The sequence below is a fragment of the Gigantopelta aegis genome, chromosome 4 (assembly GCF_016097555.1).
Source record: "Gigantopelta aegis isolate Gae_Host chromosome 4, Gae_host_genome, whole genome shotgun sequence".
In the NCBI taxonomy this organism is placed as follows: Eukaryota; Metazoa; Mollusca; class Gastropoda; order Neomphalida; family Peltospiridae; genus Gigantopelta; species Gigantopelta aegis.
The window spans coordinates 69,901,566-69,925,217 of record NC_054702.1 but is presented as its reverse complement, the minus strand read 5'-3'; the positions used below and the strand labels follow the sequence as shown (position 1 = coordinate 69,925,217).

At 36.3% G+C, this 23,652-nt stretch overlaps 1 protein-coding gene across 1 annotated transcript; it reads left to right on the top strand.

The window, feature by feature from the left end:
* The first annotated feature begins 1,286 nt into the window (after positions 1–1,286).
* Positions 1,287–23,652, top strand: LOC121371008. Its single transcript, XM_041496612.1, has 11 exons — positions 1,287–1,371; positions 1,900–2,536; positions 8,491–8,557; positions 9,192–9,314; positions 10,969–11,018; positions 11,826–11,918; positions 12,965–13,141; positions 15,064–15,133; positions 16,250–16,309; positions 22,012–22,095; positions 23,012–23,652. Exons 2-11 carry the CDS (start codon positions 2,091–2,093, stop codon positions 23,159–23,161), a joined length of 1,320 nt encoding a protein of 439 aa, XP_041352546.1. The 5' UTR covers positions 1,287–1,371; positions 1,900–2,090; the 3' UTR covers positions 23,162–23,652.

The window sequence follows — 23,652 nt, the reverse complement described above, 5'->3', positions numbered from 1 at the left end:
TTATTTCCATTTAAAATAAAATATTGTAAAACACAGTGTAAATAGCTGTGGGAAATTAGCCGTAATCGGGCTAATAACCGTCCAAATGTCCATCTAGCTCTCTTACAGTCAGAGTACTCGGGCTATCAGTCGTGGTGCACTGGCGGGCGGGCGGGATGGTACGATGCGCGGACGTTGTGGGATCGATCCCTGTCAGTGCACCACGACTGGTTTATCAAAGGCCGTGGTATGTACTACCCTGTCTGTGGGATGGTGCATATAAAAGATCCCTTGCTGCTAATCGAAAAGAGTAGCCCATGAAGTGGCGATAGCGGGTTTCCTCTCTCAATATCTGTGTGGTCCTTAACCATATGTCTGACGCGATATAACCGTAAATAAAATGTGCTGAGTGCGTCGTTAAATAAAACATTTCTTTCTTTCTTTGGTGCACTACCTGTGACGAGAAATAGCCCAATGGGCCCACCGACGGGGATCGATCCCAGACCGACCGCGCACCAAGTGACCGCTTTACCACTGGACAATTTTAAAAGAAAGCCAGACAAAAAGAGGCACCTGGATATATGTATTTTTGGGGGGAATGAGTCATCTCCCCAATTGGATTCGCCTCTTTCGGAAGCGCAGACCCTGACGCCTATGACAAATGCTGCACCAAGTCACTTAAAATTAGTTTTTCATATTAAATAGGCATATTTGTAAACTCAGTAAGTTATATTTTTCTGCATTTCGTACATTAGCAGAAAAATTATGTCTTGTTGTTTCATTTTTCATATATGGTAAGGTTTTTAATCTTCACTCATGGGATAGGCCTACAAAGATAATAATAGGCCTACATTCGTATCCGTTAGATGCAATTTATCTCACGAGTTGTTTTAAAATGTATCTAACGAGCGAAAGCAAGTTTAATACGTTTTTAAACAACGAGTTGTGAGATAAATGGTATCTAACGGACACGAATCTATTATTTTATTTCTTACATATCCAAAAAAAAAACCCCAGCAAATTTTAACATCTTTTTCGACTAAAAGTTATTTAGGCTACAGCCGTTGCACTTGTAGCTAACTTACGCGTCACAGTCACATGATTGTCAGGTTAACTATACGTCACAGTGTAATCTATTTCCACCGTGTTGTTTTTCATTGGATGCATGGCACTGGTGACCCGGTAATCACCTAGGAACAGCCGGTCGTATGTTTTGAAATTGTTAACACACGTACATGTGTAAACAACCCATGTGTTATCAAAAATAACGCATGCTGTACTCACCACTTAAGGGAAGTGTAACAAAGAGTATGTGCGCATGTTGCGTTGAGCACGTGGAAGTCGTGTATATGAGGATATTATTCTAGCCTTGGACAGAAAACGAACCACAGGGTTTGTAAATTTTTGTTTAGGGGAATTTAATATTATAAAGGTAGTGGTTGCCAGAATTTTTTCCGGAGTTTTTTTTTAGCTTTTTGAGCTTTCTTTCTGGGTTTTTTAACCTGGCTAGGTTTTTGTGTAGTTTTCATTGGAATGGATTTGTTTATTTAAATGTGTTTGATCATGTTTGTCATTCACTAGGCCTAGATTATGATTTAATAAATGCTGGATTTCATGTCCAGCAGGCTAATTTCATTTAATGTGTTTGTTTTTTCTTTAAATGGGTTTAGAAATATATAGGTGAACAAAATTAGACAGCTGGTTTGACAAACATCATTCTGCCGCAGAGAATTTAACTCTCTCGGAGGAAACCAAAGTAAGAAGGGTAAGCTAGGCTTAGTCAACGCACATGAGTAGCCCGATATCCGATTATAAGATTGTGCATAGCTAGTATAGGCCTTATCGTATGATATATGTCTGCTTACAATGAGCGAATCCAGAGAGGCATGTGTACATACCCCGGTATGTTTTTGTCTCCAGGATTCCCCGCTCGGGCACGAAATAGGCCAACCGGACTCGACTGTCAAGAGATGCCCGGACTGAGATGGTGCTTAGCGGACGAAGACGTCTGGAAACATAAGTGGCAGGCACTATACCTGGTTGTCACGGACTTTTAAAAACCACGTATTACTTACGGTAAATCAGTAGTACGTGGCACAAGAAAACAAAAAATGAAGTCGGTGATTTTAGTAGGCCTAATTTGTTTTATATTTCCGTGCCGGTTATGTACGGATACCACTACAGCCGATCGCCAACAGTATTCTGACAGAAATGGACATCTCAAACGATTTGGTTCCGAGGGCCCCAGCTATTCTATTGATGAACTGTACGGTTTTCCAGCTCAAAAGCATTTCTTTAAGAACTACGTGCTTGCCTCAAAACCACTCAAAATGGCTGGAGCTGCCAGAATGTCCCCGGCATTTAGCCTGTGGAGTAGCGACGATTATTTCTTATCTCTTGAACTCGATGTTCCACGCAGTGAACAGACAATCCAGGTTGAAACAAAGAAGAAGGAAAACAGAACAGCAAATGTTGTTTCCATGAATTTCCATGACTTTATTAAAATATACAATGGCACTGAATATTATATGGTGAGCGCGGTGCCAACGTTTTTGGGGTAAGATTATAACTATATATATACTGCTTACAAAAATTAGGGGTTTCATTTTAACATGATATTTATATGGAGAGCGGATAACAGGTCGTTTCACTAGTTCACCAGTCTCGGTGGCGTCGTGGTTAGGCCATCGGTCAACAGGCTGGTAGGTACTGGGTTCAGATCCCAGTCGAGGCATGGGATTTTTAATCCAGATACCGACTCCAAACCCTGAGTGAGTGCTCAGCAAAGGCCATGGTTTGTGCTATCCTGCCTGGGAAGCGCAAATAAAAGATCCCTTGCTGCTAATTGGAAAGAGTAGCCCATGTATTGGCGACAGCGGGTTTTCTCTAAAAATCTGTGTGGTCCTTAACCATATGTCTAACGCCATATAACCGTAAATAAAATGTGTTGAGTGTGTCGTTAAATAAAATACTTTTTTTTTTTTTTCTTTTTTTTTTACCAGTTTGCATAAAAAAAAGAATAAAAGGAAAACTTACTGGATTCAAGTAAAATACTATAGTGACCAACTTTTTAATTTCCAAGATAAACATATCCTGTTTGGTATCTAAATAAAGGTATTTGTGTGTGTGGGGGGGGGGGGGGGGGGGGGAGGGATCAAATAAATGTTTCGAGTTTAGTGTCAAAATAAAGGGAATTTGAAACTGAATAACATTCTACTCCTCGTGACCTACTTTCCAATTTAAAAAAAAAAAAAATTCAAAGATAAACATATCTTGTTTGGTACCAAAATAAAAGGTATTAGAAAAATTAACAACTTTTATATCCATGTCTTGTAGGCCTATGACTTCGTTATTTATTTTGTTTAATGATCTTAAAAATTGCATTTTGGATCGTTTGAAGCGAACAACTTTGGCGGCCATGATTCTTTCTAGGGTCTCACTACACAGATCACTTCTGGGTGAGAGTTCATTCATCACGGTCCACTATAGTTCCTAATTGTGACACAAGTTACGGTTCCCATATTCACTTCCAGGAAATGATGAAGAATTAAAGTAATATGTATGTATAATGGTAAGCCTTCTGGCTGTATTTTGCCCATGCTATTTTGTAATATTGTGCATTGACCTTTTGGGACATGAGTGTATAGCATAAGAGACAGCCGGAGTAAATCGGTTAATGAAACACCTGTTCGGACCGGTATTACAGCCAGATGCAGTCATATAGCAAAAAACTGAGATGAAAATGTCATTTTTGGAGTGAAAATAAATGCTTATATAATGTATGTTCGCAATGGTGTATGTTGTTAGTGCCAACGAGAACCCGTTCTATTGGCAATCTTCATTTGAAATTGGGCTATTTAACATGGGTTTCAATGGTAGATGACATCTTGTGTAGTTAGACCTAGGTCTGATGTCGGGCAAGTCCAATTTCCAAATAGGGGTGTGATGCTTGTTACTGTCTTGGTTATCGTATTGATATTATGTTGTTATAGTTTAGTTATTTGTTATGAAAATAAACAATTAGTGATGCGTATCTAATTTAGATTGTTTTGTTTGTACGGGAAAATCTCTCCGTTTGTAGGAATATTCAAACAAGTTAATAAACTGTATTGCTACACTCTGAAGTTAAGAGGATTGCCAATTGCCCAATATCAGTGTGACCAATCTGTCATAATGACGTCATTTTGTAGACTAATTTCGATAGTCGTGTTAATGGTTTAAATAAATAATTAAACAAATCCACAAAATACCTAAACTATATCAGTGTTCGGGGGGGGGGGGGGGGGGGGACGAGGAGGGTACCAGAGCAAGGGTGGCAGTGTAAAATAGTGGTACGGCTCAAAGTTGCCAGACTCTTCTTTCAAATTCATTTGAGGAGGACATTTTCATAGATACAACAACTATAACCCACAAAAGTGCCTCTTTGAAAAGTGGTAGCCTACGGCCATGTGCCACCCCTGCAGTGGCATAGGGAGGGGACCCACGGGAACACGTCCCCACCCCCACCCCATCAAACTTTTTTTTCAAACTATTAAATTTTATAAAATCATACATGTATATACATAGTTTGGGTTGTCCCCCCCCCCCCCCCCATCCTAATATAAAATCCTGCCTATGCCAGTGGAGGGTACAAAGCCTAGAATGATATATATATACACACACACAAAAAGTGATATATATATACTGATGGAAAGAAATGAGAGATCACACAAATACTATCAGCAAGTAAAACCCTCAACCCTTCTCAGAAGTAGCCCGTGTTTCTGGCGGTCAGTTCAACACTACTGACATTCAATCACTCATTACAACTCTGTATGTAATACAGACATTATTGTGCTAGTAGTGAATTAAATTCCGTCTATAATACCACAAATCACAAATCAACAAATCAATTTTATTGAGCCACAGCTGTGATCAGCCATTGGCTGAAACATGATATATATACAATGCGCAACAAATGGTAACATGGATATGATAAATATTATATAAAAATATTAATACACTTATGACCTATAATTAATACTTAATTAGAGGAGGAAACATGAATTATGATATTAATTCTTGACGACGCTGCATAGAAAAATAGATAAATTTAGCTAGGTGTAATGTTTGCTATTTTGATTTTAATGATAGCAAATTAGTAAGTTTGTTCATTGAAGGCCATGAACAATATTTTTTTTTTAAATATTTGACTCTAAGGTCTCTATAACATGGACATACAAGCACAAAATGATATTCATCCTCTATATTATTAGTATTACATGCTGGACATATTCTTTGTTGTCTGGGAATATTTTCAAATCTACCTTTCTCAATATTAATATTCAGTACACCACATCTAAGATTAAGCAAGGCATTATGATACTTCAGTGCCAAAATATTGTCTAAATATACTTCAAAAGTGTAATCACATTTATATTTACAGTACAGTTCTAAATGTGAGAATGTAGACAACTTTGATATAGTATTTTGGACGTACTGATCTCTAAGACATTGTTTTAGAACTTGAGCAGGTACATATGTAAAATGTCCTCATTATCCCATGCATCAATAAAACCAAGTTCATATAAAATAGATTTTATGTATGATACCCAGTTTTTACAATTTCTTCTAGAGTTCATACCATATCGTAAAGATCTATACATTTTGTATAACATAGAAGTTTGATTACAGATAATTTTCCGCCAATATAATAAAAGTCTTTGTTTACATAACACAGAAATAGGTATTCTTCCTAATTCAGCAAAAACGGCTTCATTGGGTGTTCTCGCTTTCGCTTTTAAAACATTTTTACAGTATTTGACTTCAATTTTTTCTAAGTCAGCAATATTATTAATGCTAGCTATTTCGGAGCCATACAGCAAAATAGGCATAACCATTCTATCAAACAGATAAATTTTTGTGCTAATATTCATTGGAACATGTAAAAATAAATTATACAATAAAAATACACTTTTCATAGCTTGTTCTGACAACACTTTACAAGCTGTTTTAAAATTGCCAGTATAACTAAATGTAATACCCAGATAATTAAACGTATCCACAATGTCTAGACTAGAATCTTTGTATTTAAAACTAAATTCGCATACAGATCTTTGTTTTTCAAACACATATTTTAGTTTTATCCAAGTTAACTTCAATTTCCCATTTATCACAGTAGCAACTCAAGTTATCAAGTAGTTGCTGCAATTCTTTTTCTGAATTTGCGAAAAGAATAGTGTCGTCTGCATACATTAACAAAAATACAGAAATTTCATTGAATATTTTGATTGGAGTGACATTTTGTGACATTTCTTCGTACATATCATTGACAAACATAATAAATAAAATGGGAGATAACGGCTCACCTTGTTTCACCCCGAGAGAAACATAAAAAATTTCTAAAGTATTAGAGAATAGCCTAACACAGTTTCTTGTGTGAGCATACATTGCTTTTAAAATATTTAACATTTTATTGCTAACACCATTCCTTGCAAGTTTCCACCACACAAAGTCTCTGGATACTGAGTCGAATGCCTTTTTAAAATCTACAAAAGCACAGAAAAGTTTCTTTTTTACTATTTAAACTATTTGAAATTAAACCATTAAGTAAATAAATACAGTCGATAGTACTACAACCATCTCTAAATCCAAATTGATAGTCGGTAAAAACATTGTTTGATTCACACCAATTGTTTAATCTATTTCTGAGTAACAGTGAGAAAATCTTGGCAAAAGCACTCATTATTGTTATCCCCCTGTAATTATTAATATCATTGCAATCACCTTTCTTTGGAATAGGTATAGTGACCCCTTGTGACCATTTTTCAGGATAAACTCCATTATCATACATATAAGTAAACAATCGTAATAATATGGGGGATAAAATAACCTTGCAATCAATAAATAATTCTGCAACAATACCGTCCAAGCCAACACTTTTGTTTCGCTTTAAACAGTCTATAGCTTTATAAACTTCCTGTATAATTATAGGTTCATCAAGTTCATTATAATCTCTGTTATGATCGGATGAAATATTGTCATTACCATTATTTGTATTATTACAGTTTCGCTCCGCTAACTCTTTAAAATAATCGACAAAATCAGCTAACGTTAAAGTTCCATAATTGCATTGTTTACCATGTTTTATTTTTCTCCAAAATTGTTCCTTTATTTCTTTCCAGCAGTGAGTGAGTGAGTGAGTGTGTGTGTGTTTGTGTCTGTGTGTCTGTGTCTGTGTGTCTGTATGTATACATGTATGTATATTACCGAAGGTTCTATATACCACAGAAGACTTCAGCTGGGGTTTAAGGTCTATTCATGGATCACCTGGGGGGATGTGAAGATCCCGATGTTTATAAAAACATACATTCTCACACCATGTCGTTTCAATAATGATGCTGGTTGGGTTACATCATTGATAACCTGTGCTGTTAATAATTGTGCTGTGCAGAACTTGAACACATAAAAACTTGCAATGCAGAAAAATACCTCTGTCTTGCTTGAATGTTTAAAAGTCTCTGACTTCAGAGAACACCAGTTACAAAAGAAACAATAGATGAGCTTACTTTGAATGACTACCTGGCCTGAACACTGAGTTGAGGGTGAACACAACCCAAGCTGACAATACCAAAGACACAGGAAAGCAATAGAAACAAAAGAAGAGACAGCTTTGTACTATTAAGAGTTAGAGAGATTAAAATATATGTCAACTGTTTAAAAATTGTAGTGTATGTGAAATGCACTTTAAAACATCCGGTTACATATATATATATATATACCAGTCGTGGTGCACTGGCTGGAACGAGAAATAGCCAAATTGTCCCACAGACGGGGATCGATCCTAGACCGACCGCACATCAAGTGAGCGCATTACCACTGGGCTACATACCGCCCCAGGTTTGGATGATACCGAGATAGCTTGAGTGTGGAGCATGGCCCTGTCAAGTAATCTTATACTGAAATACAAATACTGCATCTTCACCATTCATCTCATTATCATTCATATAAGTTTGTGATAACCAAAACATGTTTTTGTCTCTGTGTTAAATGTTTATTTATTTAAAAAGAAAAATTTGTTTAAGAAGGAAAAAAGGAAATGGGTTTTTTAATGACGCACTCAACGCATTTTATTTACGGTTATATGGCGTCAGATATATGGTTAAGGACCACACATATTGAGAGAGGAAACCTGCTATCGCCACTTCTAGGGGTACTCTTTTTGATTAACAGCAAGGGATCTTTTATATGCACCATCCCACAGACAGAATAGTACACACAGCCTTTTGTTATATCAGTTGTGGAGCACTGGCTGGAATGAGAAATAGCCCAATGGGCCCACCGACGGGAATCGATCTTAGATCGATCGGACATCAGGTAAGCGCAGTACCACTGAGCTACGTGCCTCCCCCAAATTTGTATAGTGCACAATTCTTTAACACATTTAGAAAAAAAGAACTGCCAAACCTTTTTTATAATAACCCCATATGTACATATATACCTGTATTTCACATGTTTCTGTTTATCTTGTAGGCCTGATGTTTTAGTGCCATGCAGTTTGCAGTGCCAGGATATTTTGGAGAAAAATTTAGTTGCCACGGTAATTTCAATTTTTTTGTTTTGTTGCCACACTTAAATAAAATTTAGAGGTTTAAACTTGAGATTTTAGCCAAGTCTTTCTATTTCTTAACTACATACATGGCTTCTTGAGCAGATTTCCCCCCCCCCCCCCCCCCCCAGTATATATATTTTTGTTGAGGAGCATGATTTGACCCAGTCCCCCCCCCCCCCCCCCCCCCCCCCCCGAGCTATAAACTTTGCTCACCATTGTCTAGACCCTCTGCATAAATTTGTGAACACTCGCCTGATTTAGGTGGCTGTTTGAGCGGGTTTTACTGTATCTGAGGGCTGTTCTGTATTTAATCAAATGAAGGGTGGGCCATGGGGAAGCACCATATTTTGTACTTTAGGCCTAGTGAGTCTGTTGTAAGCTTTTATCTATTACTTTTTGCCAAACCCATCGTGACCCTGTAAATGTTGTCCTAAATTTAATTTGCAAGTGATAAATAGGTTATGCAAAATTATAATTATGTGAGCAATGCATAAATGAACTGATTGTTCTTGCAATTTTCAGATACCTATGATAGTAAACTTCTTGATAATCTATTCCTAATGCTTTGATACTAAAAATATACCGGAGATTGCAGATTTAAGATTTTATTTTAAAATTGCAGATGATGTGGTTCAGCAGTGGAGGTACAAAGTCTGTCGTTCACACAGATGCTGTTGATAACATCAACTGTCTGTATCGTGGAGAGAAGGAATTCGTCATGGTCGATCCAAAATACCAAGACAAGGTAAAGAGATGGGTCTTCAAAAACATATTTCGAGAACCGACAACTGTGTCTATTTTTCGCCAAAATGAGTGCACTATTTTGAATCTTTTCTTGGTTTTAATGATTTGTGAAGCCCCTCAAAACCGGATGTTTTCCAAAGTCCCGTGATTTACGCATCTTTTAACACTAAAGTTTACCTCTTTAAACTTGAACACTGGACGAATAATTCAGTTCCAAACTTTTTATTTAGTGCAATTTGTACCTCTGAATACTGGACGACCAGACCATTGTCAATTATTATGGTGCCACTAATTGTTTCGTTTATTGTCACTTCTCCGTCTTCAGCCAGGTTACCTGACTGTGAACATAGCCGGTGCAATATACACATGCTCAGGTTAGCCATTAGATGTGTAATCACTGTTACATATGAGTAGGTACAGTTGGCAAATAACAATTAAGCAATTAAAGATCAAGTGACAACTTTGATATCCATAAGAAACACATTTATAATTTTGCATCCATTATATATGCACAACTGCATCGAGTCTTCCCTGGGTTGTCGTGCCACGACCGGAAGAGATCAGGCCCTTTCTAAGGGGCCTACGGGCAACCTAGGGAGATACCTCATCATCCGCAGGTCTTAATTAATGAGCTACTCTCAGCCTCTAAAATCCAAACAAATACGTAGCTCCCTACTTATTATTTTAGAACGACCATCAAAATTGCTCCGAATTTCCTTCATCAAAATGCGCACCCATTTCCCTTTTGGCTTAATCCTATGGGACATTCCAAATTACATAGCACCATACCACCCTCCGCCTGTTACCGGCTACGGTCAGACTGCTGGTACTCCCTTGCACCTGCCAGTGCAGACGGTCCCTCCTCGTCCCCACCCCACCCTTTCCTGTCCTGGACGGAGGAACGGATGAGGCCGGCACTTGTGCCCAGGACAGGCATACATTACAACAGCTAGCTCTGAATGTGCACGTTAAACAATTTGGTCTTGGTCTTGGTCTTTGCTTTCAAGGTAAAAAAAATCCAGTAGGTAAAAGTAAAGATAGGTTTTCAGTGTCAAAAAAGTGTCATTGCCAAATCGATTTTTAATATGGAATGTCCATGTAAACTTCAATGTATTGAACTATCACTCGATGATAAATTTAAAATGATTAAAAGTTTTTAAGGTATACAAGCAAATGATAAAATATCTTAACTGTTGGATTCACCTTCAATACATATATAAAGACAAATGTGAATAGGACACCAGGTAAAACAAATGACAGAGTACAACAAAACTGGACAAAATTGTTAGTCCCATGGATGTCTGGTTAGAGAAGTTTCACTGTGTTGCTTTTTTTGTGTGTTTTCTTTTGGGGGATGGGTGGGGTGGGTGGGGTGGGGTGGGGTAGGTGTTATTGTTTTTCTCCTGAGGAAATGCATAATATAGGAGTGATGCAGAGCCATATATAATTTTAAATAAACAGATGATGTGTTGGTTTTTTTTTGTTGGTTTTTTTTTCAAACATTAATACTTGACTTTCTGAAGACCATGTTTTTAGACTTGGCCAGTTCAGGCCCCATACTTATAAAACAATTGTTAAATAAAATAATTTCAGTGCCTCAAATCGTAGCCCAGATTGCATCTTGAAGAGCCCTCACTGTAAGACTTTGATTGCAGGTTGACATGGATCATCCAGAAGGCTCATACTGTGGAGTAGATGTTGACAGGTACGTCCATAAGACTTCCCTAAACCAGTCACTTGTGGAACCATGTAAACATTCATGTTTGGAGGGGTTTCTGATTTACTGAGGTTTTTAATTCTTTGTTGTATAATTCTGTTCTGAACTAATATTTGGAAAAAGTTACAAAACTGTAAAAAAAAAAAAACCCCACTAATTAAATGTGGTGATGTTTCTTAATATATATACATGTACATGTAGCGACATTTTGAAACTTGATTGGCAAGTGAAATGTTATTAACATATTATTCACCAGTGAAATTACCTCCTTCTTGCTTTTTATTTATCCTATGAAAGAAAAAAAAAAGTTACAGTTTGTTTTGTTTTAACAACACCACTAGAACACATTGATTTATTAATCACCGGATATTGGATGTCAAACATTTGGTAATTAGAAACATCACTCCTACTCCGCTCCAAACTCGCCTGGAAAATTATAAGACAATGACAGATTGGTTGCCTTGAAATAAAATTGTTAATAATTTTATTTAAAACTTCTTCACCAAGCACTATTTCAGAACAGTGATCATCAGTCACCTTGATTTTGCTCATGATGAAAACTGCTCTACTATCACAGGCTGTGGTATGTAATATCCTGTTTGTGAGGAAAGTGCATAATATTTATAAACAATCCCTTGATACTAATGGAATAAGGTAGTGGGTTTTCTCTGAAGACTATGTGTAAGAATCACCAATTGTTTGACTTCCAGTAGCTATTGATTAATGAATTAAGGTGCTCTAGTTGTGTTGTTAATTTTTTAAAAACTTTTTTTCGTTTCTGTATGTCTTTTTCAGTGTCGATTATGAAAAGTATCCTGGACTAGCTGAGGTGGAGTACTACCATGTGAATATGTCTGCTGGTGATTGTCTTTTTATTCCTTATATGTGGTAAGCCAAAGAAATACAACAAATTTAATTTATTTCAGTGCCTAAATCTAAGATCTACATTTTCCTCTGATGACTACGAGTCAGAGTTACCAAATGTTTGACATCCAATAGCCCATGATTAATTAATCATTGTGCTCTAGTAGTGTCGTTAAACAAAAAAACTATGTTCTAAATGTATCAGTTTGATTGGTCATGCTAATCCATCGAAGTTAAGAAGTTTGTTTTGTTTAACGACACCACTAGAGCACATTGATTTATTTAGAAGTAAAGAGAAGAAACTTGTTACCAGTGCTTTAGCAACAATGAATCTTCCATGTAAACTCTTCTACAGATAAAATAACTTGTATAAAAGTCTTAAATATATTAATCAGGCATTGAATTTGTGTAGTTTTTTATTATAATAATTTGTTTTTGTGTAGGAGTTTGTTATATGTAGATTAATCATTAAGTGCTTTAGTGATCCTTCCTAATTTACAAGCTGTCATTTACACAACTACTAGTATGTGTGTTTTATAGGATTTATGTAATATGGTATTTCAGCACTAATATTTCTGTCTATATTTCTAGGATTCATAAAGTATGGTTTTAAAATAGTAATGTTGGTTTCTACTTTTGTAGGATTCATCATTTGTGATCATACAACAGTACTATTGCTTTTTGGTGCATGGGGGTTACGATTTATCATGAGTTGATTTTCAACAGTCATACTGAAATGACATTTTCTATTTTATAGGATTCATCAAATATGGTCTTACAAACACCAATATTGTTTTCTATTTCTCTAGATTTTAACAAGTAGTATTACACATGTGCATCAGTAAATATTGTTTTATAATTTTCTAGGATTCCTCAGGTGCAGTCTTACAACAGTAATATTATTTTCTATTTTTCTACAATTTATCAAGTATGGTCTTATAACAGTAATATTGTTTTCTAATTTTCTAGGATTCATCAGGTGCAGTCTTACAACAGTAATATTATTTCAATTTTTCTACAATTCATCAAGTATGGTCTTATAACAGTAATATTGTTTTCAATTTTTCTAGGATTCATCAAGTGCGGTCTTACAACAGTAATATTGCTGTCAATCTGTGGTGGGACCACTACAAAAGTCAAGACATTGACATCGAATCGTGTGACACTGTTTGTGATAATGGTTTAACTCTTGATCAATTAGACTTCCATGGCTTCAAGAAAGTTGTTAATTCAGTTGGAATTATAAGGTTTGTTGTTCTTCTCTTGTTCAATGTCTGAAATAAAAATTAAAAACTTTTTGTGATTCTAATGTATCTTAGTAGAACCACTGAGTTATTTATTTTTCAGACCAGTAATGCACCACTGGTATATTAAAACAATGTAGCATATGCTGTCTGGTCAGTGGGAAAGTGCATATTTATGAGTAGCCTATATGATGACGGCAAACAAAATTTATAGATGTATATAATTGTCAATATGTCACATGAATACATCATGCATTAGATACCTCCTGAAAATCTCTGATTAAAATTGTATTAGTGTCACAAAGTTACCTCCCTTTCTCTATTTCAAACACTTATTCTGTCCCATCCATTGCTTCATTACTGGTATATGCAGGTTCTAATAAAATGTGTGGCACCTCACATCTAATCTACCTGCAAGAAAATGTTGGGGGGGGGGGGGGGGGGGGGGGGGTGTCACATACCATTTAAGAGATTCAATTAATGTTTTTATTAGCAACTGTCATTTTTGCTGAAAATTGTAGTTCCATTTTTGGGTTTACCCTGCATTAGTTTCAACCTCTGGTATATACTGCTTAACAACTGTATAATAAATAAAAGTGTGTTTATTTATTGTCAATGGGTAATAATATTTGCATAAATAATCAATGTCACATATTACTACCAATCACAGCCACAGATGTTTTTACTCCATAAACATTTGCTGGTTCACCTCAAACTTTGAAATGGAACTCTCTTTGGTACCATGCAACCTACAGAGTTATGGCTTCTGAACTTAGGAGAAACAAAATATTTTTTTTTTTCCATACTTTATTTTTGAAATACCTCAAGATGTTGAGCTGAAATTTTGTGTACATAGATTTATCATGTACTGTTACAGATCAAGTTTAACTTTCATGGCAATTTACTCATTTTTCACAGATTTTGGCCCTTGAACTTAGGAGATACCAAAATTAGTTTCCGGATTTTTTTTTTTTTTTACAGAAGGCCTCAAGATATTGAGCTGAAATTTTGTGTATACCTTTGCCAGATACTGTTACAAATCACATTTAACTTTCATGGTGATTTGCCTGTTTTTTGACAATTATGGCTCTTGAACTTAGGATATACAAAAATTTTGTGGGTCCTGGTAGGGGACATTATAGTTACAGTATTGTAACGGAAACTTTCGCCTATGTCTCGGTTAAAAAAGACTGTGTCGAGATTTAAAGATTTAAAATCCCAGTTGAATACTAACATTTCAAAATCTGGTATCCCACCTGAGAATTTAGTATTATATGGTATCCCGGTGGGATACTGGGTTCTTGAAGTCTGGTATCCAAAATTAAATTCTTGTATCCCCGGGATATCGGGATACCGTTAATCTTGAACACTGGTGCTACATTATCGTATGTAGGGACATTATTGCTTTAGCAGTACTCTCGGAATGCTTGTTTTTGAAGCACTGCATCACGATAAATGGTGTATACAGAGTACTGGGTACACATGCATATAGTAATATTTGCCATCTTTGATTCTGCTTACACGACCTCCAGGTTGGGAATTGTCAGAATCCGGTTGGAAATGAATTCTGTATGATTTATTTGGGAATCCAATTATTCAGTGTCTAGAATTGAGAAACAAGCATGTCCTTGCTGATGTATTGTTAAACAATCATTTTCTTTCCTTTTCTGATCCAGCCAGTGCAACATAACTGGTATATCAAAGTCCATGGTATGTGCTATCCTATCTGTGGGATGGTGCATATAAAAGATCCCTTGCTACTAATGGGAAAATGTAGTGGGTTTCTACTCTTAAGACTATTTGTCAATATTACCAAATGTTTGACTTCCAATAGCCGATGATTAATAGATCAATGTCCTCAATGTCCTCAATGAACTTGTTTCTTATCTGAAGTCTTCTATTGTTTGAATTTTTTTTTTTTTCAGAGACCATTTTCGAAGTACTCTGCTTTCCTTCAAAACAATGACTCTTCAAACATTATTTCATGCAGTTCAGGTAATCAAGAGTAGCTGTTTCTGTCAAATAGCTTCACTGTTTCAGTTTCATAACCAACAAAAAGTAAAAAAACACCTAAAACAATTTTAACTAGTTTTAAATCATAAATGTATTACTTAGCTTTATTTTATTCAGCAGTACAATGGTACATTGAGTGTAAGGACACTTTCTTATGAATATATTGCTATATAAATATTTTAGAAGTTTTTAAAATGCTGACGCAGGGTTGGCCATATCCTAAAATTTTCAATTGCCCACCGGGCAAGTAACTCTCAAATTCCACTTGCCCACAAAAAATTCAGATTCAGTCGGAGACTGCTTTGATCATGTTACAGATTTTCCTGCACATGCGCCTACTCACTGTCCTTTATTTAGTCAATTAAATGTTAATTGCATGTATATTTAATGCATCAATTTAATTGGAAAACAAATGCAAAAACATGCAGATGGACAACCTAATTTCGTAATACGAAGCACTACTACAGTAGTGAAAAACCGACCGTGTGGTGGGAATTCCCTAACCTGAGTGAAAACTAACTTTACAAAGAGTCTACTTATCCATTTTAGTAATGTGGTGGATCGTAAACGTTGTAAACAGCTTTTTCTTGATTCTTCAATGATTTTAGCAATTAACTTCACGGACACTGACGTAAAATACCATGATTTACATGATTTCTTAAATGCCTTCAAAATGGAGGGGCGCTTATTCAAAGATGTGGGCCTACTTCCGGTCAAATACAGTAATAGATATAATATTCAGGGGCCTCACACACACACACATACATGCATGCTTGCTGCAGACTGCGGAATTACAAAAATTACAAGTGTACAAAAGGGATAAACAGGCACTTTGTGTTTGGATATTTTGGTTGCGCGGGGGACAACTGAATTGTAAATTTTGCTCATCTGACCAACTTTTTACTCATTTGGGGCGAGCGGATGAGTACTTTTGATTAGCCCTGCTGACTAGTTTAGATCGTAGTTGAAGAGATTATCCTGACACTGACAGAGTTCATAAGGAACACTTAGATTAAGACTAATAAGACACCCCTTTTGTGAGGATTTTTTCTTTCTTTCTTTTCTTTGTTTTTATGTGTATTTTTATTTTTTTTGTAGTTGGAAATTCCAGAGGATCAAAAGGATTTGAAAGAAAAGTATAATCAGCTAGTGTCACAAGTTAGTATCCACATAAAACATTAATTCTATGCTTTGACTGAATAATACATTTAGACATTAAAATGTAATCAAATGTTGTTATCTCGATGTTGAAAGGACCAAACCAAATGGCTTAAGATATTTGTGGCTTGAGATAAACATAATACTGTTAATAGTTATTAGATAGAGATTATTATACAAGCTTGTGTATGTTTAATTAAGACGTCACTTCCAAGATTACATCATTACACTTGTTATTACACATGTTTCGTATGATTTTTATTAAATTGGTTGTGTTGAATAATTTGGATAATAATGAAAATTGCTCTGGGTAACAGGTCAAGAAAATGACATTTGACTGTATATGAAGAATTTATTTCCAAAATGCAATATACAACGATTTTCTGAATTTAGAGTTAGCAGTGTAAGTATATTGATGTTAGTACAATACAACAATAACATTTTGTCACACCCAATGAACAGAATGTTAAAACTGCTTCATGTGATATATGATATGTCATCATAAATTTATCCAGATTTTCAGTGGGTCCGAACCAGGGGTGGGGAAAAGCCCTTTTCTCCCGGTCTGGGACCGATTCTCGATCTCTGAGACCGAAATTATTTTTTAAAAACGTGTGTTTGCCGGTCCCACTTTTGTCATTCTTGTCGGTCCGAAGCACCTGTCCATTTCTATTATTGGAACAAATTCTTATCTGTCAAGTGGACAGGTCTGCCCAGACATCGGTATCTCATGCATGATTTAAAATAATAAATAAATAGTGGTCAGTATGGCTAGTGGCAAGACGTCTGTGATTTTGAAGTCTGCCTAAGTATATATCGTCAGTCACTGAAGTCGGACCTACAGTAGTGTCAATCCACAGCCACTAGGCTAGACATTAATTTTGTCAAAGTTGCTGAGCCGGTCAAGAGATTAAACAGACGTTAACAATAACACCATTCTTGGTGAGAGAGCCATGATCAAGGTATTACACTCCAATTAAAACAAAGGACCCAGAGTTTGCAACTGGTTACAATCAACATCTGTCAACACCTATGTACGGAGCTTTGTCGGGTCTGCTTGAAATAGCATAAAATATACTGAAATAATCTATAAATGTATTTATTGTTGACTGTTCAATGTAGTCTATCCAATAATTATAAAAGATTTTAAAATTAACAAAAGGTTTCCACTTTTTTGTTAACAAGTGGGAGTAAGCAGAACAGCTATTTGTACTGGTTATCTCAAGAGCCAGTAGAGGTCAAATTTCGTCCAATCAGTGATGACGTTATTAATCTCTTTGTCTAAACATGTGCTAGCTCAGGCTGTCAAACGCTTCAACAGTGCGATCTTTTATTAATTTTCAGGACACGGTACTGAATATTCGTACTTTTTATACATATATGGGATTTAAATTCATAACTTTTATTCCTTTTTTATATTATTTATTCCATTATGTAAAATGAATCCAGGATAAAACCCCACTGGAAAAAACCCCACCCAGACATAACCCCACTGGAAAAAACCCCACTCGGACATAACCCCATCAATAAATGAGAAAAATGGACAAAACCCCACTGTGACCATTTTACACATAAAACTGAAAAATATGAAAGCTGTGATGAATGCAGTAATAACAACCTTTGGTCCACAAGTCAATGTTCATGGATGCTTCTACCATCTTACGCAGAGCACGTGGAGGAAAATACAGAGTCTCGGCCTTGTTCAACGCTATCGGGAAGAGAAGGATGTTAAGCTTTTCTGTGGTATGCTTGATGGACTGGCATTCCTACCAGTTAATGATATACCAGAGGGGATGACCTATCTGCGTGACAACACCCCTGATGGGCTGGAACCCTTGCTCGTGTATTTTGACAGCACTTATGTGTCAGGATCTTATCGCCGTATTCAGCCTCCTCAACGATCAGATGGATCTGTACCTCCTCTTCGTATGCGCCGTATTCCCCCTGCGTACGCACCATCCATCTGGAATGTGCACACCATCACATTGAAAGGTGGATCCAGAACCAATAACATATGTGAGGGGTGGAATATATATACAATTTGTGGTGGGGGTTTTTTCCCCACTGATGTGATAAAAAAAAGAGGTTTTTTTTATTCCTTTCTTTTTCCCCCCCTCTCCCCCCAATCCGTTAATGATGACATCAAGCGGGACCGATTGACAATTTTATTTTTCCCCACCCCTGGTCCGAACATAGGCCCCATCTCAAAAGAAAGTGACACTGAACATTCTCAATTTCTTTGCTAAAAATTCCCGATATATATATATGTATTATTTAATGTTGTCTGTCCTAATAAATTAATTTAACAGTGGTGTAGTGCATCATTCAGTCTAGGATCAATACCCGTTGGTGGACCCATTGGGCTATTTCTCATTCCAGCCAGTGCTCCACAACTGGTGTAACAAAGGCCATGGTATGTGGGATGGTGCATATAAAAGATCCCTTGCTACTAATCAAAAAGAGTAGCCCATGAAGTGGGCGGCAGCAGGATCAATCCCAATCAGTGGACCCATTAGGCAATATCTCATTCCAGCCAGTGCACCATCGTAATACTTGCTATCCTGTTTGTGGGAATATAAAAGATGTCTTGCTACTAAGGCGTAGTAAAACAAATTGTTTGGTTCCGGTTACCCGACCGTCCCTAAATTTTTGGTGCCGACCCTAAACTTTTTTTAACCTTTTCCCCACCCTTTTTTTCCCACCTGTTTTATTTAATAATCCATTAATATCAATCCTAATTTTCGTCGACTCTAAAAACAACAACTGCAGAGAGATGCCACGAGATCTGTCAGTCCAAGATCTCGTTACCAGAAGACCCGGAACACTTCGCGCAATTTTACTTCCGAAGAGTTCCAAATGAAAAGCTTCCGAGAGCCATTCGGAACTCCTCGTACATTTCCACGAAATATAAGCGTAGCGGAATGTGACGAGGTGTTCCGATTCCTTGAATGTCGTTTCATTTGAAATTGATTTAAATACATGTGTAATATTATTTGATTTGAATGAGCACATTTTTGACATTCTACTCTGTAAATGGAAGACACCACATGCTCTCGGACGTGTTCTCGTACTCATTCGGAACTACTCGGAACTTGTGAATCCAATCTTCAAAATGTTACGCTAGTTTACTGTTAAAAAGCAGAATGATACAAATGTCCAGTCTATTTTGGTAGGGGAATTCCCTAAAGGTTGGACTATACCAATTCAAATCCCATAGGCGACCATGTTAACGTTTGTGTTTAAAAACACTATATGCAATATATCAACCAAACTGTGACCCATAAATATCAGTACTACAACCCCTACCTCAAAGTATTAACTGCAGAAAATGGTACCTTTCATGGCTCATTTTCGGTATAACCAGATGTTTCTGCAACACCCCTAGTTTCGCACAAAATTTTAGTACTTTTTTTTACAGGTACCCCATACATGTTCCAAGCACAAGGCTACTTGACACGGTGGTACTACATCAAATAAAATTGCATACATTTTTAGCCCAGATGAAACTAATTTTTTTTACAACCAACACACTCACATTTATAACCAATCACAGGACTTGTGGTGTTAACTTCTCTATCAAAAGTTCGGTACACCTCGAACTTCGACCCAGCCGGAAATTAATTGGTATAGTGCAACCTAAAATGTAATCGAACTTCTAGAAATACCGAGTTACGATTCAATGTTAAACATAAAGAGTAAACATGAAAATAGCCGATTATGCTGAAAAGATTACTTAAATTAAATATTTAGACATCAACTCTATCAATATTTTGCATTTGTTAGACAAATAACCCCTGTATTTATTATTAAATATGATATCCATGGCATTTGAAATGAACTGGTAGTACCCAAAACCTTAAGAAATGACAACTCTTTTCACATTTAATAGCATCTGCAGTGCTGTAGTTGTGAGGGGGTGTAACCATGTTGTGGATCAGACCTTTAAAAGCAAAAATACAAACCTGTTTTACCTCTTTGTCAACAGTGCAAAGATACTGTGCAGTGTCCTTATGGACGACCAAAAGGGAAACTGTTTTCCTGAAAATAGTTGTTTTCTTTTGATATCTCTGCTATGAGGATAGTTAGTATGGAGATCTTTTTGTTAACTTATTTTGTTAATTTTTATTGACATCTTCGTTGTGTTCATGATGTACATTTTGTTACTGCAATACTGGCAATGAAATAGGCCGGGAAGATCAGTGTTGTTGCTGTAGTTGTGAGGGGGTGTAACCATGTTGTGGATCAGACCTTTGATATTAAAACTTTTTTCCAATGAACAAATTATAGTGTTATTTTAGTGTTATCGTAGTTTATAACCTTACCGTGTAGTATTAGACTTGGGTGGTGTTTACATTAATACCGATTGTGGTTTGACTAGGTTACGACATGGTTTTTTTTTATAGAAAATAATTAATGATTCTCATTAGAGTATGTATTGTCAGTTGCACTGTAACACAAAGAAAGAGCTTTTAATATATTAATCTGCTATACTATTCAGGAAATATTAGCTCGAAAATGGGGGGGGGGGGGGGGGGGGGGGGGGGGGGGGGGGGGGGGAGTTTTCCCTACCTACCTACCCTATTTGTTTTTGGCATGTAACAGGAACCAAACAATTTTTTTTACTTGGCCTAATGGCGAAATGTAGTGGGTTTCCTGTCCAATAGCCTGTGATTAGTAAATAATTTCATTTCAACTTATTTCCGTGCTTATGTCCAATTAAGGTTCAAAAATGCTGTCCTGGGCACACACCTCAGCAATCTGAAGTGGGTTAGTTGTTAGTGAGAAAGAAGAGGGTGTAGTGGTCTTACACCTACCCATTGAGTTGATAAAACTCGCTCTGGGTGGGAGCCGGTACAGGGCTGTGCACCCTGTACCTACCAGCCTTATGTCCGATAGCCTAACCACATCACCATCACGGCCGGTTAGTAAATCAATGTGGTGTTGTTAAACAAAACAAACTTTACTTAGCACTGGTGCTGCCAAATGACAAAGAGGTAATACTGTAAATTAAACATATGTCTGCAGGCAACTTATCTCGTATCAGGCAGAACTGAAACAATTTTAAATGGTAGAGAGGAAGTTAAATCATAGACACTGAAGATGAGTAGGGGAGGGGCAGAGAGACACTAACTCCTCAATTTTGAAGATTATGCATTACCCCTTCCCACACCTATTGAAAGGCATGTTAATATATAAGGATATGCATACAGAGGAGGGTAGGCTGGCTTTTGCCCAAACTTAATCTAAAATGCCTGAATCTGGGTAACAACATTTTTACATAGATTACAGCTAATTTTGAGGGTAGCATGATTGAAATACATGGTAAAAAGGTTAGCACATTTTTCCTGAGTATCTGTATAATTTTTGCCCGAATATCTATCATTTTTGCCCGAATTTGAGGTTTTGCTATTGTATGCTTATGTATATAAGTGCCCCTCTCCCCAAGTTGCTGGAAGCTTCACACACTTAAGTCATTAAAGATAACATTCATAATAGAAAGCTGCCAGTTTTTATTTTGAAATGTGGGTGCTCTCCTTTTATGTTCTTTAATTGTAGATGAGGTAAGAACATATAGAATAGATTAAAATATATTACGGTCTTGCTTGTACAATAGTAACAAATATTAGTCAATTATAATTATACATAATGCACTGTTTTTTTTGCATTAAAAAAATATATATTTGTCTTTGTGTTTTGTACAGCTGTTCAAGATTCTTGACCTTAATGAAGATGGTGAGTTCACGATGGAAGAGTTGAATCAAATACCAGATACAGGCAGTGAAAAGGTATGACTGCAGTAGTAGATCCAGGTACATTAGCAGGGAAAGCACAAAACACAGACATCGGTATTCTGATAATAAATAAATGGGTTCATAACCAGGTGGGTTCGAAGGTTGTGGATATACTCATTTTATGCAAAATTATTTACAAAAATTCTAGGTCTAATTAAAATAAAATGTGATTGTGTTGTTGTTGTTTTTTTTGTACTGAAGGTCTACTTTTCCCAAATAATGCACCCACTGTCACATTTATAAATATTGTTTCTACTGTTACGATTATACACTTGAGCCAAATACAAAATAAATCTCTTTTGAATGACTTTATTATGACTGAGCCATTTTAACAAACTGTCTTCTTGATCTTCATCTATCTTGGGGCAGAACGTAGCCCAGTAGTGAAGCACTCACTTGGTGCATGGTTGGTCTAGGATTATTCCAGCCAGTGCACCACGACTTGTATATCAAAGGCCCGTGGTATGTGCTATCCTGCCCATGATCCGGTGCATGTAAAAGATCCTTGCTACTAATGAAAAAATGTAGCGGGTTTTCTCTCTATGATTATATGTCGAAGTTACCAAATGTTTGACATCCATTAGCCGATGATTAATAAATCAATGTGCTCTAGTGGTGTCGTTATAAAAATAAATAAAAATCATCTCTCTTTTAAATTTGTGTTCATATATGTGCTAATTTGTTCATTAAATTCAATGCCTATAATTCTAGGGGTGTCTGCTATTAAACATCAAATGTGTTTGGCATTAATACAAATAAATACTGGATTGAGGTAAATATGAGTTATAAACTGATGGTAATTGTGTGGACTTATTTTCAATGTTGGGAAATATGTGTCTGAAATTGAGCAGTTGAAGAAGATATAGTTGATGAGTTATAAACTAATGGTAATTTTTGGATTTATTTTCAGTGCTGGAAAATTGTACAGAAGTATGTGTCTGAGATTGAGCAGCTCGAGGAAGATATAGATGATGATGAGTTGAGTGAAGACGACGACAGGACTGCCGACACAGAGGATGATAATTTATCTGAAGATCATCAACTCCGAGATGAACTTTAACTTTAACCCCTGATATGCATTCCACATGAGGCTAATGACAGATCTGCTTTCCTGTAACGCAATTCTGTGTGCAGTTTATCAGCATTTTCGTAAGCGGATTACTCACTATACAAATTTTGATGTTGAAGTGTACTTTTAAGCCACTAGTATTAGTACTGTAAACACTTTGTGTTTTGATGTTACAGCATGGAAAACTTGCACGAGAAAAAATCACTTATTGATAAACTTTTCTTGTTTTGAACTTTTCACTGTTCTGAACGTCTGTGCATGGAAACATTTTTGTGGAAAAGGTACAGTGCATATGCATTATGTCGATAAACTCACATATAGAATCGTGACTGAAATTTGCCTTAATACAAAGCAGGCCTTAAAAACAAAATTGTTTGTTGGAACCCGACTGGATTAATAAATTCCATGCCAGTTAAAATTAAATATTTGTAATCATATTTTCTTTTTTATCCCTCTTTTCATTAAAAAAAATGTCAGTGTGA

Excerpts from the sequence above, each read along its gene's own strand:
- LOC121371008 (XM_041496612.1), top strand. The coding sequence starts at position 2,091 with ATGAAGTCGGTGATTTTAGTAGGCCTAATTTGTTTTATATTTCCGTGC. Across the intron at positions 2,537-8,490 it reads GCGGTGCCAACGTTTTTGGG|GCCTGATGTTTTAGTGCCAT; the intron begins GTAAGATTATAA and ends TTTATCTTGTAG. Across the intron at positions 15,134-16,249 it reads CATTATTTCATGCAGTTCAG|TTGGAAATTCCAGAGGATCA; the intron begins GTAATCAAGAGT and ends TTTTTTTTGTAG.